The sequence below is a fragment of the Melitaea cinxia genome, chromosome 15, assembly GCF_905220565.1.
Source record: "Melitaea cinxia chromosome 15, ilMelCinx1.1, whole genome shotgun sequence".
Taxonomy (NCBI): Eukaryota; Metazoa; Arthropoda; class Insecta; order Lepidoptera; family Nymphalidae; genus Melitaea; species Melitaea cinxia.
In genome coordinates this window covers 8,342,405-8,362,918 of record NC_059408.1, presented here as the reverse complement: position 1 = coordinate 8,362,918, position 20,514 = coordinate 8,342,405, and the positions used below count along the sequence as shown (strand labels likewise).

Below are 20,514 nucleotides of genomic sequence, written 5' to 3'. Positions count from 1 at the left end.
AATATCGATTCACTGAATCGAGTCAGTACAACATATCGATTTAAAAAATCGATTTATTATCGATTTGAGATTACCATGCATAATTGCATAGTGACTATCTGTATTTGTGACAAATGATTTGTTTCTTGTTTGATTTCAATTTGAAAGTTAGTATTTTAGTAACTGAAATTTAAATATTAGAAACTATAAAAAACGTGATTATTGTTTAATTCTATTTTGTTTAATTTTTACGACCATGTCAACAGCCGGAAATGTTCAGCAGTTACAACTAGATTTACAAAATGAACTAATAACGGCAAATCAACTTTTGAGGCTAATGTAAACTTTAATATTATTTATTTATACCGAAAGCAAATAATTTTGCTAGATAATTTGTAGTAATTTAAATCAGCTATAAAAAATAGTTGTCATATCATATTATATTTTTACAGATCATTAGAAGTCCAAAAAATTAAAAATTTCACTAATCCAGGCAGTGACTTTGAAGTAAATATCAAACAAGTAAGCACCCATTTAATAGAAATGTAGCTAAAAGTATTACTTATTATTGGCAAAGGGCACAATTCTTGGCTAATCTACAAAATAAGACATATTCGTGACACGACTTTCCGATACTATAGGATTAAGTTTAAAATGGTTTAATGTGACGATGTTCTCTTCTACCACTATGCAAGTGCAGAAAGTTGAAATTTTTTCATAATCTTGTAAGGATTTTCAGTTTTAATAACGGTTTAAATTTATGGATATCAAAATGTAAACCTAAAATAGCTACAAGAATGTGTTCTCTTTGTTAAATAGTTTATTAGTGACTGTTATTTTTTTTAAATAAGTAAAGCATGATTGGCTGAAAGTAGCAAACTAATTTTAATCTATTGTTTTCAGAATGTTGCTACAATAGCTAATCTTGCAAGTATACAGCAATTAGATATAGAAAACTTACCTCCGGTAGAACATCTGCAGTTAGATTTGAGTCAACACACAAATCCAAATATGTCTTACCAACAACATGATAGTTTTAGGGATAATATGGATGAGTCTCAGTAATTATTAACTAAAAATCTAATAAATTGTATGGTTATATGTATAAATTTTACATTTTTTAAGTAGATTTTAAGATAGTAAAAGATTTGTTTTCATTATGAATCTTGTTTTATTAAAGTTTTTGCTTTAGTCTGTCACCAAAAAGTACTACCTTTTAAAGAACATTCTACTATTTTTCACTAGTTCTATTTATGTTTGTGAGGTAAACAAAAAACGTTTAACTTTGGTAGATAATTTGTATTTGCTAAAAGTTTTACCAATACAAATTTTTGGTTCAGGGTGAGTTGTGTCTCACACACAAGCTCACACAAGTGCAAATCAGACAAACACAAAATGTGTGTACCTTATCAAATGCTTCCGAATTACCTGATACATATTTTTAAAGATCAAGTAAAAAGGAACATGTCTTTTTATTCATCCACTGCAATTTTTTATAGTTTGTTATAGCTTCTTATGAAGGTCTTAAATATGTCTGCTTATTGTTATCCCAAAGATAATAGGCTGATTGATGGCTACATTGAAGAGTCTTTGTAAAATAGATTTCAACGTCGAGGTAAAGTACTGTACTGTACCATAATCTTAGTTTAAACTCATCTTATCTCACTTACCACATGAACACAACAATATTTGAAAGCAGTATTATATGACTGTGGACTTCTGTAAGATTTAAGTACTCCTCCAGTTGGACCACTCCAAATTTTGAGTAAGACGTTTCCTACTATGCCCGGCCTAAATAATACTATCCCTAAATAGTAAATATAAAACATTAAATAATAGCAAACGGTTGAGTACATGATGTCAATTTAATTGTGAAATTCTTGAATATTAGTATGAAAAGTAAACATTGATGGTTTAGTTTTCAATCTTTTTTTTTTGTTTTACATTGATGAATCATTTTGGTGGGTAATTATTATATGGTAAATATAATTAGTATTACTAAAATGTACTTATTGTGCTTAATAAAATAACTATGGCTTACAACTTTTTATTTAAATATATTAAAAAAGTAATATTACATCACATTCAGTTTATTTAATATCTTAAAATGTTCAACATACGATAAAAAAATTACATGATTAGTGTTATTGTGAACTAATTAAGTAATTAACATGTTTCTAATGTCAGGCACATATTTGATTACATTTAAAAACTATACAAACTTTTAAACAGTAAATATCCCTAAATAATAAAGTAAATAAACACTAGTACACATTTTACGAATTTAAGAATTTTTCACGATAAATGATTTACTAAAAAAGTGTGTGTTATATGTTAGGAATAAAACTAAAAAACGGGTGTGCTTACGACTGAAGTAAAAATTCTTTAGCAATAGGCCTGCACTGTGTCTTATATATAGGTACGAAATGTAACTGGCTATGAGAGAGAGAGAGAAAAAGAATCTGCACCTCTCTTGCTCCGTTCGCCTCGCAGATCACACTTTTCGTAACGCTCTCGTCACGCATTCACCAGCTTACTCCCATATTAAACCTAGATCTATTTATTATATTGATGGCTCCTAAGTATACTGTGAGTCAATAACAATTTTCGATAATTTTATTTTTAAGATATTAATAACATTTACTTCATTTCCTATCTACCTATGTTAAAAAAAAATCCTAAAAATAAAACTATCCCTATAAATAACGAAAAAAAAAACAATATTTCATAAATTAATAACATAATATGAATTTTATTTTACACAGTTTAAGGCTATCAATATAATTATTTAATTTAAAATGATTATTTATTTCTTTTGATTGTGTTAACATTTGAAATATTATAAACCTTACGCTCTTCTTATCGACTTCCTGTAAAGTTATTAGAAGTAGAGTTGACTCAGTATACTTAGGAGCCATCGATATGAGAAAGTTAAAACATCGAAACAAAAAAATAATAATAATTAAGACGAATAAAATTTTACAATATTTCTTCCGCCTACTTTCCTATATAATATTGGGTTATTTTTCTAAAGCCATGTGGTAACAGCTTATAGACTAGATAGATAACAACTTAATTTTAATCTTTAATTACTGCTGAAATAAAGCTGTTTTTTCTTTGAACTTCTGTTTCCGCATAGCCTTCTCCTCAGCCTCGCGGCGTTTTTCCTCTTGTTCTTGAACGATCTCGTCGTGGAATTTGTTCGTTTTCGCGAGCTCTTCAATCTTTGCCTCAAAGAAATTCTTTGCTCCATTAACCCCGACTTGATCAACGTTGATCTCAGTTAACCTTGCAAAGGCTTCTAATCCCGAATCTGATTCAAGTTCACCAGCTCGTGCTTTCCTAAACATAGAACAACTCATTACTTAAATTATTATAATTTTAAGTGTTTTGTTTTGTAAATACCTATATTCTCTTAAAAATACGTATTGACTGTTCGATGTAGGTACCTAACTTAATCTTATCGATCTGTAAATTTCATTAAGATAGCTTTAGAAATGTAACAAATATCCTACACTTTTTCTTAGAAGCACACTCTGTAACGTTCCACTGCTGGGCACAGACCTCTTCTTAAATGTAGGTTATAAGGGTCGGAGCTTAATCCACCTGGGTGCTCCACTGCGAAGTTGGTGGATATATTTCCTATAACGAGTTACGATAACTACCAGGTTTCCGTAATAACATCCAAGACCGATAGATAAACTTATTTTCTCATTTATTGCGTTTAACTTAATGTATTCTCCGAGGCACGGTGAGGAGACCCACAAGGTCAGGCACCCAATTCGGAAATAAATATTTGTACTAATACAAATATTTACTCTGAGCAGACTGAAAACAAAATGTGACCACCATTGCTTATGCGCCAATACAGCACACACAAACCACTTCACGAGATTCCTTCACCACGTTACAACAAATATTAAACAAACAAATCTTCGCTTGAAAAACGGTAATCGCAAGACTCCAAATTCATAAAAACAGATATTTAAGATGTGACGAAACGTACACCTTTAAAGTAAAATCTATATTATATAGGTATATCAAAGGAATTCTAATTATGCAATTTCTCGAAACACGACAAAAATGAAAGTTTAATATTGAACAAATGTTGTATGGCCTTATACGACCCTTAATTCGTAATCGATACATTTTCTATTGGGTCCAAGTCTAAAGAAACGCTTGCAGACAGCTTTTTAAAGGCTTTTATACGTTTATCTATTATACATGTACCTACCCATGTCACGTTGAAGGTAGTTTAGCTTTTTTAGCTAAATATAACATACCTGTTCGTATTTTCAACCGACTTCCAAAGAAGGAGGATGTTTTCAGTTCGATTGTTTCTTTTTATGTATGTTTCCTCAGAACTGTTGAGTGGGTGGACCGATTTTGATGATTTTTTTAAATAGAAAGGGGGTGTGTCATGTGGTCCCATTTAAAATTATTATTTATATTAATTGCGATCTAACAAGTACTTTTCAAGCTATATCTGTTAATGAGTATTTACTTGACTATTATTTCGCCGACTTATGTTGTATTATACTGCATAACTTTTCACTAAGTTTACAGATTTTGATTAAGTATTCCTGTTTTAGTGTAAAGCTGATACTTGTCTTGTAAGTCCCATTTAAATTTGATCGATATCTGATGACTCCTTTTAGAGTAATCTTAGATAACGCGCTTGTCTATATTTTTTCGTCTACTTATATTAAGTACTTCTCTATGTAATTGAAGTCGATTTTTTTCCTTTGCTAGTAAATACAATGATTTTAAATTTACTACTACTTACGTTAAAAGAAAAAAAAATCAATTGAATTTTAACATTGACATACCTATAAATCAATAAGAATTCTCGAAAACTAATCTTGTTGTCGCCATCTTCATCGACTTCATTGATCATGGCTTTTAAACCAAGATGTGTTTGTGGTGCTCCAAGGCGTTCCATCATACGTTTAACTTCAGTGATATCTAGAAATCCATCTTGACCTTCGTCGAATCTGAAATTAAAATTTTTTTGTCTATTAATTATACACTTTCAAACTGTAATGTAATTACGAACACTTATTTTAATAAACTATCGCTTATCGTTTTATCGTTTATTTTTAATTTGACTGTATTTTTTATGTATGTTACGTCAGAACTTTTTACTGAGTGGACCGATTTCGATGATACTTTTTTGAATCGAAAGGTGGTGTGTATCTTATGGTCCTTTTAAATTTATCGCTGACTACTTTTTAAGTAGTCTTTGATAACGCATATTTACTTAATTAATTTTTCGTCTACCTACGTTGTATTACTTGTCGATGTAATTGAAGTCGGTTTTTTTCATTTGCGAGCAAACAAAATTATTGTATTATCAATCAAACTCTTCTAGGAAAATTGTGAAGAAATCATATCACCACTAACCTAATTACTGCTTTTAAAGAATTTATCATCAGACAGAAAAATAATGTATGCTCATCTATTTTGTCTTTCCTTTGTCCATTTTATTTACGAAGGTCGCCGTCAAGACAGATTACTTTATTTTATACCTTTTCGAAACAAGTTATGGATCCTTGAAATTGTGAGGGATTGTTTTTATTATTTGACTTCGTTATGAAAAAATACAAGAATGGATACAAAATTTCACACGATTTTTTAAATAAAATTGTAATCAAATTAAACAAGTTTTATTAATGTTATTTTTAATAGAAATAAATGCGTTTCAAAATTTATGTAGGCGTAAGGAAACTCTGAATAAATAATAACTCTGAATACTCTATAAAGCCTGTTTTAAGAAAATTTAATTAGGAAATGTATGAACAGGGAACGTGTCACATAAACCTGTTATATTGCCTGAAAGCTTATTTGACTTGATGACTTCTTATCCTATCTGGGCTATTATAATAACCTATGCTTAAGATAATCAACCCGTTTTTGTAAGTATATAATCCTGCTAATATTATAAACACGAAAGTTTGTATGTATGGATGTATAGATGTATGGATGTTTGTTCTTCCTTCACGCAAAAACTACCAAATGGATTTTAATGAAAGTTTACATTAATATAGCTTATACATTAGAATAACACATAGGCTATAATTTTTTGAGATAGTGTGTGAATTGTCCAAAATATAACGATAATTGTCCAACCAACCAAATTCGAGCTATTCTGGCGTACGCTGCAAAAACTGTGGAGTTTACATGTACATATATAATGTATAGGAGAAATGTTCATCTTAATTAGTCCTACAAATAAAGATAATTGTGTTAGCTCGCAAACGAAAAAAAAAACCGACTTCAATTACATCGAAGAGTAATACAACGTAGATCGACGAAAAAATAGTCAAGTAACTACGCGTTATCAAAGATAACTCAAAAAGTAGTTATCAGATCTCGATAAAATTTATAAGTAACCACATGATAAACATCAGCTTTTGATTAAATTAAAAATTATCAAAATCGGTACACCCAGTAAAAAGTTATTGCGAATTTTCGAGAGTTTCCCTCGATTTCTCTAGGATTTCATCATCAGATCCTGGTTTCCTTATCATGGTACCAAACTAGGGATATCCCCTTTCCAACAAAAAAGAATTATCAAAATCGGAACATCCAGTAAAAAGTTATGCGGTGTAATACAACGTAGGTCGACGTCGGTCGTCAAGTAAAAACGCATTATTAGATATAACTCGAAAAGTAGTTGTTAGATCTCAAATAAATTTAAATGGGACCAATTGGCACACACCACCTTTCGATTAAAACAAAATCTGTCGAAATCGGTCTACCCGGTCAAAAGTTCTGATGTAACATACATAAAAAAAATACAGTCGAATTGAGAACCTCCTCCTTTTTTGGAAGTCGGTTAAAAAGTATGCGACAGCATATATCTATCTATTACGAGTAAGCCATTGTCGCCAAAACAGTGAACCATAAATACAATAAAAATTGATAATACATTTCTAATGCACATTTGGTACTAACAAATTGATTTTTATATCAAAATAAATAGGTACTTTTATTAAACTTCGTCTTTTACACCACATCATTTAGAGATAATTAATATCGAGTTACAAATAAATAAAATTGGAGTTTCTGTTTGTAATATTAAAATAACCGCTATTTACTAAATGCATATAGATTTGTACACGGTACATATACCAAAATAACATTTTTTACAATTTTTGTGTCTATCTGTTTGTTCCAGCTAATCTCTGAAACGGCTGGACCGATTTTGACAGGACTTTCACTGGCCTAGTATACCTGACGTAGCAAGGAGTAACTTAGTCTGCTTTTATTTCATAAATTTATTTATTTTGTAACTCGGCGAACTGAACAACAACTTTTTTGTTAAATTCCACGCGGAGGAAGTCGCGGACACAGCTAATTTAAAATAAATCTTGTGATAAATATATGTGAGTGGGAATAATCATATTTATGTGGTTTAGGAAAATATATTTCCAGGAAGTAAGTACTATGCGAGATATTGCCTACATAAATACAATAACGTTTTAATAAGGTGTCATAATAACTATGTAATTACGTATGTTTAAAGACGATGTGAATAGTGGTACTATATTCAGTCTTCCATAATGGAATAAGAACCGTTGTTACTGCTTTAGGACAAGTTACTCCATACATAAAGTATTATACGCGTGTACTGCATATTGATGATCACAACTAAATAATACTGCTCTGGGTTAGCGTTAGGGGCGCAACCGACGACGCGTTGGTGCAACGGTTACAGTCCTAGTTTGTGGCTGTCGCTTGAGGGTTCGATCCCTACACATAACACACATTTGTATTGGCCATACAGATGTTATGATGCTGTGTGGTTACGGACGTAAAGAATATAGCCACCCGCTCTCTTCCCGTGGGTGTCGTAAGAGTCGACTAAGGGATTACACAGTTCCATTATCACCTTGGAACTGATAAAGCCGACCGATCGCGGGATAACCATCCAACTGCTGACTTTAAAATCCACAGAGTGAAGAGAGGCAGCAGCGTCTTCGGTGCGACAAAGCCAGAATTGAGGTCACCAACCCATCTGCCCAGCGTGGTGACTATAGGCAACACACATGAGTTCATGCCATTTTTAGCGCGAACTTGTGGAACTATATCCAGCAGTGGACTGCGATAGGTTGAAGTGTGATACAGATGTTTGTCGTAGTCTGGGTGTTTGCGCAGTCCTTGTGGGTCTCCCACCGTGCCTTGGAGAGCAAGTTAAGCCATCAGTCCCGGTTGTTATCGTGTACACCTGACAGCGATCGTTACTCATGGAAGGGAATATATCCGTTAACCCGCATTGGAACAGCGTGGTGGATTAATCTCTGATCCTTCTCCTACGTGGATAAAGAGGCCTATGCCCAGCAGTGAGATATTACAGGCTGAAGCGAAGCTAGGCGAACCGCTTATCATCAGGTAGACCTTACGCTTGTTTGTTGAAGTAGTCGTATAAAAAAACATTTGTATATTAAACGGAGATAAAATAAAAGAGAAAATATTATAGAAACTAGTTTTTAAATTATGTAACTACTTATGTAAAAAGACATTTCTCTAAAAAAATTAATAACAATGTGCTTTAGGAATCCTACAAAAAGTCTTCTTATTTAAAGTCTCCTCAAGATTGATATCTGTCCGTCCATCAAAATAACATCTGTAAAAATTAAAGGGAATCTCGAAACAAGGACCATCAGATTTTCCGAAATATGTTTATTGTAAATATGTAATTTATTTTGTATACATAGCGGAATTTAAAAACAAATCAAGTATTTAACAGTGGTACTCTTTACGCAAAAAAACAACTCTCACTTGACGACTTCCTATTTTAAATACAGTAGCATTGTTTGTTTGGAAGTGCTTGAAGTCACAACCTATCGGCATTCTTTGACATAGTTCGCCTCGAGACAATACAGTTTGTAATCCGCAACTAGCGTTAAGTTTTGCCAGTGAATGCATTTCAATAGCGTATGCCATGGCATATTGTAGGTGTCTTTTGTGAAGGTTATTGACATCGGTATTCATGCACAACAATAGGTTTAGTTTTGAAAGAGAATAAAAAAGAAGTTTGAGGCTGAAAATTAAAAGTTAAACTTAAAAAATCTTATCCATCGTTTTTATGTCGGTAAATCGGTCTCGTGCGCAGTCAAGAAGTATGTATATTTTTAGACACGCCTTGGTTGTGTTATTGCAAAATTGCAGTAGATTGTTCTTCGAGGACTACTTGCATAAAACTATTTACATTTACACTCAATGGAACGTTGTTACGATGATTTGTATTTGTATCTAAAATATTTATTTTTTATTCATAGTTATAAAATTATATTGCTACAGTACTAATATGATAAAAGTTCAACATGCCTTTTTTATCATCAACTTAATTACTCTCTTAATACATAACCTTTTATGAGCAAGTATATATATATATATATATATATATATATATATATATATATATATATATATATATATATATATATCTACTATAGGTACCTACCTAATTAGCAAACTGTAATAAACGTAGTTCATATTTATATCCTTTTTTTATTTTCTAACTTTATTCTGCAAGTTGTACCTCGGTATTTGAGATTAACAGAAAGTCTCAGAATCAGAATTATGTTATTATATTTATAGAGCTTTTGTCTCGTAGGAAATTCTAACATCGCTTTTAAGTTTAAGAATAAATAAAACAAGTAAATAATCGAGATTTTAAAGTATAGTAGTTAATAGGTAGTGTACTACCAAATCTAGTAACAACCCTAAATAAACATTACTATATATATAGTGGTATGAAACCTACAACTACAACTAGCTAATACCGCTTTTTAAATCGCACATAAAGTTGTTTATTTATACGTTAGTAAGCATTCATTTATAAGTAGGTACTCTAACTTTTAAAAACAAGTATTATAAGGACTACATATGGCGATTTGCTGATACCGGTTAGGAGAGCGGACTAATCCCTGGTTTTCTACGTATGAACATTATAGGTAGTTAAAAAGATATTATTCCCATATTTTAAGTTAGTTTCGTTGTCTTAAATAAGAACCTCATCAAAAAATTTCATCCAAAACCAAAATTTAAATGTAAATTCTTTTACTTCCTTTTAATATCAATTTCGTATAGACCATCACAAAAGAAAAACCATTCGATAATATACGAAATATCGTCAATATAGTATTATAATAAATTATGGAAATATAAAGTCACAACTGAATTTTATGTAATGTTGTTCATTTCAAATTTATAAGCAGAAAGTAGATAAATATGTTTGGACTGTTTCATTACAAATGTGTTATCACCATTGTTGTCGGTAGCGTTCGAAAACAGCGATAAACTAAATGGGCAATATTTAAATACATTACACCCAAGACAAAATAATGTTTTGCAGAAATAAAAAAATCATCAAAATTTATATATTAAGCCCGTGCTTATATCACCAACATACCATATTCATACAAACAGGATATACCTAGCTGCCAAAAGATAATTAAGCAGTCATAACGTATTAACTTCACGTTGTAAATAGGGCGTAAGGCGTAATAAGTTGATACATTAATAATAGTTATTTAAATAACAACATTATAATACCTATATGCTAAGTAATAAAAATATTATTACTAGTCTTCTAAAAATATCTTTCGTTGCCTTGTGTCGATTTAAAAAGTAGGTACTTTATTAATTTTAACTTTCTACTTTATGGCTAAGTAAATAAATTTTGTATGATAAGAAAATTGTTTGTTAAGTAAGTACATACTTATGTACATAGATATTTTTGTGTAGCTAATAATTAAAAAGTGCCATTCTCTTTTCTGTAAGGTTGAGGTACTTCTCCAGTCAGGCTACTTCAGATTTTGAACAGAATATTTTTAGCTGTGCTGGGGTATATGGAATGGGCTGTGTATGACATTGAAGTAGGTAGAAGGTAGCTTTTATAATGCTAAATTGTATTTGCATTCTATAAATTTTATTGACTTCCCCAGTCGGGCAGCTTTATTTTTTCACATCGATATATATTTTCTGCTGTTGTCTATCTCAATAAAACAGTCAATAAAGTAAAAGTTATTACAATATAAACAACTTATTACGTATGCTGATAGAATTTTCACACAGCTTCTGTAATTACAATCTAGGTAAATTATTTTTATCTAATATTAAATAAGAAATAAAAATTTATCTAAACATAATATAGGTATAGCAACATACACATGAAGTAAATATCTTAGTTCTAAATTAGTAATAAACTGATATTATAATCTTTATTACAATTATTTCTGATTTAGATTAAAACCGAAATAATACTAAAATATTTTTTGAATTAATTTAACTTGAATGACATTTATTTCTTGAGGATGATCTCTTTTTCAAAATAATTTAAAAGCTGAAGCGATATTTTTAAAAGTTTTAATCGTTTATTTTTAACAAATGCCCCAAACGTAGTTCCTCGTGTTGTGAATAGTCATTACTGTAAGAATTCTTAGCGGGAGTCCATTTGGTGTATATATATGATAAATATATTAGATGGATATATTTATAATATTAAAGGTTACTTGAAATATAGGTCTATATCAATAGAGCCTAAGATTGGTTTAAGATAGAATAATTTTAATTGTACAAATATAGTATTTATAAATTACGCTGTGTAACATTCTACAAATACGTTTACTTACACTCGTGTTTCTATGGCTTTAAATTTCTTTGTCTCAAATAAATTCTTTTTTTACACTGGCAGGTTTTCAGATCCTGTTGGAGAGCCAAAATGGTGCAGTGAATAGAAGATGTAAATCAATACAGATAGCAGGTTCAATCTGGGCAGGTGGGAGTTTTTAATTTTATGTCACTAACGTAATGAGTTTTTGTAACCTATGTCTATATTTATAGAGCCCGAGATTGGTTTGTTTATATGTTTTGAACTAAATTTCGAACTCATGGTTAAAAAAAACAGTAGCTGTTAGTGCCGTTAGGTACTTTAAACGCAAACATGATTGAAACACGGTATGCATGTAGTTTAAGTATTTACACATTTCGTGATAAATGTGTTGTTTTGATCAGAAATTAATCAGGTCGACTAATTAGGAATTAGGTCAGTATTCTTATTACAAGAACTCCCATAAGAAAACTGCAAACGAGGGCAGAGATAATGAAATGGAAACGCTCTACTATCTAATGGCGAGCTTTACACCGTCGAGCAATATTTGATATATCACAGGAACTATTATAAAATATGTATTTGAGACAAAAATTAGTTGAGTGAAACGTAATTCATATACAAACAAACAATTATTAATAATTTTAAAACTATAGAATAATAAAACGATAAAGTAATAATATTTTCATCAATAAATGTGATCAAATGCAAAATTTATTGACAAAATTTGTACGAGGAACTAAAAGGTATAATTTAATTGGTTACGTATTATGTTATTTAATCGACCACGACTAGAAATTGTATTTTAACATATTAATATTTAAAACCATTGCGTAATGTTTATTTGTAAGTTTTGGAACTTCGGATGTTGAAAGGCGACATTAATATTTTTATATGAGTTTTATATGAGTAGGTACATAATTTCGAGTTAAAAAGTGTTATCCGTATAAAAATGTAGGTTATAAACTGGCCAGTATAATTAATAAACATATAATTTTAAATTAACAACACCCATGTGACTAATCGTTTGACTAAAAAATAAATGTGAATCATGTGGACAGTAATTTGCATATACCTAAGTTTTTTATTTTCCGAAAATCTATTCACTGTACCTACTCGTAAAATTTATATTACCGACTCTGAAGTTTTATTAATACTATCTATGAACAAATAGCTTCGTTGAAATGATTCTAATGTAGCTTATCTATTTTAGAAATTGTAAACCTATACTTCTCTGTTGAAAGAAGTAAATTTATTATTCTTTTATTTATACCTATATGTTTGATATATTATTATATTCACATATTATAAAGAATCACACTCTTACATACAAAAATAGTATAAACTTGCTATTGGTTTTATATATATATTTAGTATCACTAAATATCACTAAATATCTATATAAAACCAATATACTAAATATATTAATGTATTACTAAATATATAAAACCAATAGCAAATTCGTTTCATAAGATATTGAAAGATAAACAATTGTTGTAACCAGTGATGATCAGATCATTGATAAAAAGGTTTAAGCAACAATTTGTGATTTCATTGATTGAACGCAGGCAGAACAGATTATATTAAAAATGGTATTACAAAACAAGTGAATGAACGATTTCTCAACAAACTTTTATTGTTTATTTCCGACCTAGCTGCATTTAATTTCCTATTTTTTATAGCTTTATCGTCCGCAATATTGAAAATGACTTAAAAATCGACACTTTCGATTATTAATTTTATTTTGAGTTCATTATATTGTATTTATTAAACCAATTTTAATAACTCTTTATCAATAAAATTATCAAATAAACGTTCCTCTTGTTTTGTGATAGTATGTAGATAGGTATAAATAATTATTTTATTTTAAAAAACAGTTGAATTTTATAAGTAGGTACTTAATATAGAATTACGCTTTCCTCGTTATCGCTAGTTTTAATAATAGTTGGTAGGAAAATACATTGTCTAACAATGTGTTAACTTTAAAGTGCGCTGTTAGTCTTGCTATTATTTATGAACAGACTTATAATGTGAAGGATATGGGTGCATGTGATATCGCACTTGGTCATTGATTTGTATTCTAAATTGATGACACATAAAATGAGTGACTAAGTAGTAGGTACCTATTTGATTCAAAAGTTTTTGCGTGAAAAGTGCTTTTTTAATAATCCTAATTTATAATATTATTTTTTGTTTGTTGTTTAAACAAACAATATAAAACAATCTTTTAAAATTGTAGAATAGTTTTGTTTGTAAAATTAAAATAAATAATTACTTCAGAAAAAGTAAAAATGATCATTCACTAACCAAATTATATAATACACAGTACATACATATGTATTATAAACGTATATCATCAGTAACTTTAAACAAATTATTACTCAAAAACTCTATTTTTAACTAATTAACGATTTACTCAATTAAATTACCTTGAAATTAATTGGTAGCTAATCCTTCATAAAATAATAATGTATTTTGTAATACGGTCTGTATTACAAAATACATTTGTTCAATTTTAATTCAGAAAATTAAATATGTTTTACAATATATTTTGGCATATTCTCTCCCACAACCGGCTATATTATTGTACAAGATTGTAAATATTGGTTTGCGACGACGACTTCATTAATTTTCTTGTATGTAACATAACTAACATATTGTGTGATATTCCTATGGAGTGACGTAGTCATTGTCGACTAAAACTCCTAACTGCTCCTGAATTCCATGGAACATAAACACTTAACTATAACAAAGTGTTCTTTAATGAATTTATGCAGCCTATTACTGGTGTATTCGAGTATTAAAGATATTGTTGACAATTACAATGTTATCGATACCATTATTACTAAAAAATATATTTATCGACGGATCATTTTTATATCGTCGGAATAAGCAATAAACCTTAATTTTATAATGATATGACGTTTTTCTTAACTGATAATTAGGTATAATTATATATCAAGTCGACATCAAACGATAAGATCGTTTTTGGTTATATCATCTTTTTTGTTTCAACAATGTCATATATGTAATGTATAATATTTATTTAAATATATTATCAAAAACAAAATATTGTAAGTTTAAAATACAAGTATTGTCATCGCTTTTTAAACATACAAATTGCATGTTAAGACTTCTACAACCGTAAGTACCCGATTAGAAAAAAGGTCAAGCTCAACCAGATCATGTATCTGGACCGGATCAGGATAGAATAAGGCATGCCAGACCCGGCAAGCTCTATCAGGACCAGGTCTGGTCCAGATAAGGATAGCCTGATGTAAAATATAATCAAGTATGGTAAGGCATACTGGATCAGGACCCGGTCTGGTCCAGATCAGGATAGCCTGAAAGAAATTACGCGAACTGAACCTGAATCGCGCTATTAATGTTTTCAAGCGCACTTAGTATATACAGTCTAGCAGGAAGTCCATTTCTACACAGTGGAGCAGTCGTAAGTAATAGGAAATAGTTAATAAGTAGTTAATTATTAGAAGTTAATAAATAGAATTTAATTAATAATAATAATTAATTAATAACATAAATACAAATAAAAATAATTAATATTTAAAGTAAAAACATAAATAAATAATACATTGGAAAAAATAAACGGAAATAAATATCATAATAATTATGTTAAGTAACATATTTATTATATCAATTCGCTTTTTTTTTTGTTAAACAATTTTTTCAAGAATATGCATTCGTATTTTTATAAGGACCGGATCGAACCGGCTGATCAGGATGAGATGAGATTTCCTAATGTGGACCCGATCAGGAATAAGAATACTTTTTTTGTAAAATAATAATAGATAAATATACGTATACAAATGTTCATAAAATATTATTGTGTAATAAATAAATCTATGTATACTCGTACCAATAGAATAAACCTACCAAATATTATACTTAATTACAAAAATGATTTCATTCACTTCATTTCCATAATATACGAAGCCAGTATAAGAAGTGTACCTATACAGGTATATAATACTTTTTAAACTTGGTTATAAAAATTTCATTTAAGTTGGTTTAGGTGGCATACCTCCCGCCGGGGTTTGTAGAAGAATTCGGATTCCTGCGACCCCGGCACGGGCGACGAAGGTGGACACCGCTGGTTTTTAGTGGGTAGTCCGGCATTGCACCTATCGCCGGGAGTCCCACACTCCCGCTGCCAAGCTAGGCGGCGGGGTCAGTGCGTAAATACATTTTCCAGCGAAAAAAAAAGGTGGCATGCCTCACCTATATCTCATCAACGTAACTTTTGACGCGCATAATTGAATGTAATTTGGCGTAAAATGTGACGTGAGATAATAATTATGAGATATCTCATTTACTAGGTTAGACTTGCTGAGAGAATCATAACTCTCACAACTGGATCTTCAACATTGGATTTACATGAAATTATCTAGTTAGCATCACACGCATTTATAACAGATAAGATAAGGCCTATTTAGGTTGAATTTTAGTCAACTGTCTCGAATTCGTAATGATACTTTGCCACATGGAACGATTAACAATTGTAAAAGATTTTGAAGAAAATGGAAATGCTAAGATAGTGTTATTGTAAAACTAAGTACCTAACTGTCATAGTTTTCTAAAACAAAAATTCTATTAGGGTTCTAGGGGGGTTCAAAAGGTTGCAGAAGTAAAGGTACTCATATTTATTAAAATAATCCATAAATGTAAAAATTTTTGAAAGAAAAGGTAGAATAGAGACTTAATGGTATACTGTAGTCAGAGAATTGTATCATTAGGTACAGAAAACCAATGTGTGTTAAACATATAATAATAACAGTATCTAAAAATATGTAATATGTTTTTAAATATTATTATGTACAAACGTTATGCGTCCTATTATGATCCAACACCTTCAAATTGATGAAAGTTACGCAAAAATATTTGCCATATTTAATTAAAACATTTACCACACAATTTTTATTTTATAACCTTGATATATATAATAAACTACCGGGCACTGAAGTCATATAAGAATGATCGTAAGTGAAAAATTGCAGATTTTATTACTACGGGAAGTTTCAGAGGGGATCACAAATAGTTTATAAGGATAAAAATGTACGTACGTATTTTAAAAACTATATTTCAAAATTTATTTTCAAATTATAAATATTTTTCGAATAATGCGTTAAAAATATAATATTTAAGGTTGGTTCTTCTTATGTGTTTTATTACGTACTCATTACTACCTAAATGCTGTCTAAAACTGTATGTTACATACAAAAAAGTACATAATCAATTTCAGCTTTTTGAAAAATTACAAATAAATTGAGATATATTTCACTTGCTTTAAATACCCTTAAATATTCAAATAACAATGCAATCGAATTAAGAACCTCCACCTTGTTTGGATGTCGGTTAAAAAGTGATTCTTTTGGTGAGTCACGGGGTCACCGCCATAGTAAGCAGTTGTCACTGATTTGTCGCGTGATATCTCGACAGTCGCACTTACCCCCCATGCTAACCAATTCCTGACGAGTGCTGTTATCATAACAACTGTCAGTCTGCCACACTCGGTAAAGTAAGTGTGTAAGCACAATTCCTCGAATTTTATGACATAGGTACGTAACGAAGTGTAGCAATGTAAAATTTTAATGTTTTATACAAATAAAAGTATAGATACCTAGTACTTAAAGATGTTTCCAAAATAAAATTCTGAATATTAAATATCATGTATATTAGAGATAGAAACTGAATACATTTTACGTCAAAATTATACGCTTGAATATTTTATTGTCGACAATTATTCGATAAGATCAAATAAAAAAATAATAAAAAAAAAACAAACGATTAAACATAATTAAGTAGATGTGTTTTTATTGTAAGTGTTTATTATAGAGTTTATTAAGTTCCGACTAACGTGTTTTTCATTTATGAATAAAATCGCATGAATCGAATGAGACATTGATGACTAATTGTTGACACACATTATCGAGGAAACAGGTATTTTACGTTACGCTTAAAATGAGCAATTTGCCGCGGAATCACTGGGAATTATAAATTTTATGAATGAGTAGCATCACGTTCTTTTACTATACGACGACTTAATAAGAACGGAAACGGAAGAATGAATAATTATTACTTACGCACTATTAAACGTAACTTATCACGAAATACGATAAATATAGAAAGATAAGTTTACAATGAAAAAATATTACAAAACATATTGTATCTGCATAATAGTTACAATTAGTATCAAAACAAATTGCCCACCGCGTTATTTTTTTTATACTACTATATACTAGAATACGGACTCAGAATTTTATTCTTAACTAGCCGACCCGTGCCCACTTCGGTGGGCGTTAATTATTACCAAATAACATACTTTAAAGAAAATATTTTATAGCACTAAAATAAATAATTTGTTGCTCCAACGCCATCTATCAAAAATGGAGAAAACGTCGTCGATAGACTAAAATAAGACTAAATTAATAACGTCGAAAGACTAATAAATTGTTTTCTAATAGCGATAGATGGCGCTAGTTTATTTACCATTTTGATATTATATTTTAATCTTTTTCTTATTTACTGAATTTTTTGTTCAATTACAATAAAATATAGCCTATGTCACTCCTGAATAGTGCAGCTTTCTGTTAGTGAAAGAATTTTCATGATTCGATCAGTATTAGCGAAGATTACCCCCTACATACAAACAAAGTTATAAACTTTACCTCTTTATAATATTAGTATAGAAGCGTAGATTTTTGTTTAACGAACAATTTGTTATCAATTGCATTAACTCATTCGGTAAATATATCAACGGGTATTTCAATAACAATACTTGTAGTTAAATTGTTATTGTACAGAAATATATTCTTATTTGTTTGGTATAATATAATGAATAAGCGTTTTTGTTTAATAAACACAGACGGGGAAGTGTAAAATGCACTTGCATTGACCTACTGATTACCTACCGAAATATTTATGCGGGTTGCTGACGCATTCGTGGTTTTGTCCAGTGTAAATATTTAATAAAACATTAAAATGTTGTCCTTACCACTCTATTACGCACTTTAAACATTATACACAATATGTATGTAACTAATATATTATGTACGTTTAACAAGTATCTATCAGCAATGGACTGGTGTAGGTACATCCAGTCATTAGAAAAAAAAAAGTTATGATACGTTTCATCCATTACTTGCTATTTTATGTGCCATTGGTCTTATATACTCTCCCTCTCTCCCTATACTTTAAAATATATATTTATACGATAAGACAGTATACGCTACATCGTAACAATAACAAATAAACATACATTTATACACTGCGACTAGGTTACTTCTTAAGTGCCTAATGTCTATGAAATTTGATAAATTGATGCCCATAAAAATTCCAGAGGGTTATAACAATTTGGGGACATTTAGATTGAACGTCGCGCACAAACATTTTGACGGTTACTCAACTTTATTTGAAATTCCGTAACGATTAAGTTAGTAGACGCGTGTTACAAGTTTTATCAGTTACCTTCGCTTGCTGAGGCAATTAAAAAATTTAAACTGCTGCTTTTACTTCACAAATCGTTAAATATTATTAACCTGAATTTTGAACGTTAACACATATTTTTCCGTAATCGAGACATCAAAGTGCATCAAAATGATCGCCGTGTGAATCCTCGTTTGTCTTATTAAAACATAAATGAAAGTTGTAATGAAATGAATAATAACTTTCATAATAGTGTGCCTCCTATTCACACCCAATGTCTCCCACGACGGGTCGACATATTATTTAATAAATTATACCTATTATAGCTTTTATCAATTTAATTTAATGCATTTGCTTTCACTTATGTAGGTACGATTAAAACTTTGTTAATATACAAACAATTTGCAGAAGCATTTTTATTACCATATATTAAAATTCTTATCATTGTTTTTTTAACTACAGAACTTATGTTTATAGAGTTTTAGATATTTATTGTTATAAATAATAATTCGTACGTTACTCTTACTGGATAGTTACTCTTATTGGTTGTTTATTCTTCAGGTATCTATAACAAGTAAGTATACCAAGTAAGGTCAGGCGTACCTACCTATACCTACTGTATAAAGTCTTAACTACGATTTGCCTGTAGTGTTATTTGGCAATTGTTATGTTACTTGAATAACAAAAACTACTCTGAATTACTATTCAAAAGTATCAATATTTTTATAGCCTTGAATAGGTACTATTAGTCTTAAAGCACAATAAAGAAATTGTAAAAAAATAAAGGTAGTTTTACAATTGAAGTAGTTTATAGAACCAAAATGTTACCTATTTTCATTGTGTGATAATGAAGTTCATTAGTCTTAACACATTCATTTACCTGTCTCATGTAAAACGACAGCGACAAACACCTGTCAGGATTATTACTGGACTTGAAGAAGAACGTAAATTAACAATTAATGATTTTACCTTGCAAAACTTATATTAGGATCTAATTTTAACTTACTTGTTGAATGTGTGTTCATATTGTTTTATTTCCTTCCTGGAGAATTCGTGAAACTCGGTATAAACATTCACGAATTTATATTTCGGCTTGACCTCAACGCCTTCCTCTAATTTTTCGTTTATGGCTTGCCTTCTCATTAAAATGCCACTAAGTTCGTCAGTAGCTGCCATTCTGGACAAGGCGCGCAAAAAATGGTAAGAAAATGTGATTTTTCGAAAGGACGAGATTGCGCACGAAGTATTAACACTGTTCACTGTCGTACGGTCTTACGAGAACTGGTAGTTTGGCCGGTCTAAACTCTGAAATCGGCAACTCGGCAGCAGTCAGTGCGTCGCACTCCTCGCGCTCTCGCGTATCGCAATCAAGTCGCGGGGGACGGACGGATCGACGCAACCACGTGCCGCGCACTGTTCTATGATCAAACTAAATCTTAAAGCTGCCTCTGGTAGTACACAAATGAAGCTTA

The 20,514-nt window shown here is 30.3% G+C and overlaps 2 protein-coding genes across 2 annotated transcripts; one reads left to right on the top strand and one right to left on the bottom strand.

Annotated features, from left to right (window-relative positions):
* The first annotated feature begins 83 nt into the window (after nt 1-83).
* LOC123660122 lies at nt 84-1,143 on the top strand. Its single transcript, XM_045595224.1, has 3 exons — nt 84-318; nt 432-501; nt 883-1,143. Exons 1-3 carry the CDS (start codon nt 236-238, stop codon nt 1,042-1,044), a joined length of 315 nt encoding a protein of 104 aa, XP_045451180.1. The 5' UTR covers nt 84-235; the 3' UTR covers nt 1,045-1,143.
* Nucleotides 1,144-2,791: 1,648 nt separating this feature from the next.
* Nucleotides 2,792-20,514, bottom strand: LOC123660497 (EF-hand domain-containing protein D2 homolog). The gene is made up of 3 exons (XM_045595560.1): nt 20,049-20,514; nt 4,809-4,973; nt 2,792-3,321 (listed from the first exon to the last, which is right to left on the bottom strand). Exons 1-3 carry the CDS (start codon nt 20,216-20,218, stop codon nt 3,069-3,071), a joined length of 588 nt encoding a protein of 195 aa, XP_045451516.1. The 5' UTR covers nt 20,219-20,514; the 3' UTR covers nt 2,792-3,068.

Bases quoted from the DNA above. Each gene is read 5' to 3' on its own strand.
- LOC123660122 (XM_045595224.1), top strand. From the start codon at position 236: ATGTCAACAGCCGGAAATGTTCAGCAGTTACAACTAGATTTACAAAAT. The intron at 319-431 runs GTAAACTTTAAT...ATATTTTTACAG, and splicing joins AATCAACTTTTGAGGCTAAT to ATCATTAGAAGTCCAAAAAA. The intron at 502-882 runs GTAAGCACCCAT...TATTGTTTTCAG, and splicing joins TTGAAGTAAATATCAAACAA to AATGTTGCTACAATAGCTAA.
- LOC123660497 (XM_045595560.1), bottom strand. From the start codon at position 20,218: ATGGCAGCTACTGACGAACTTAGTGGCATTTTAATGAGAAGGCAAGCC. The intron at 4,974-20,048 runs GTAAGTTAAAAT...TTTTAATTTCAG, and splicing joins TATGAACACACATTCAACAA to ATTCGACGAAGGTCAAGATG. The intron at 3,322-4,808 runs GTATGTCAATGT...TTCTATGTTTAG, and splicing joins GAATTCTTATTGATTTATAG to GAAAGCACGAGCTGGTGAAC.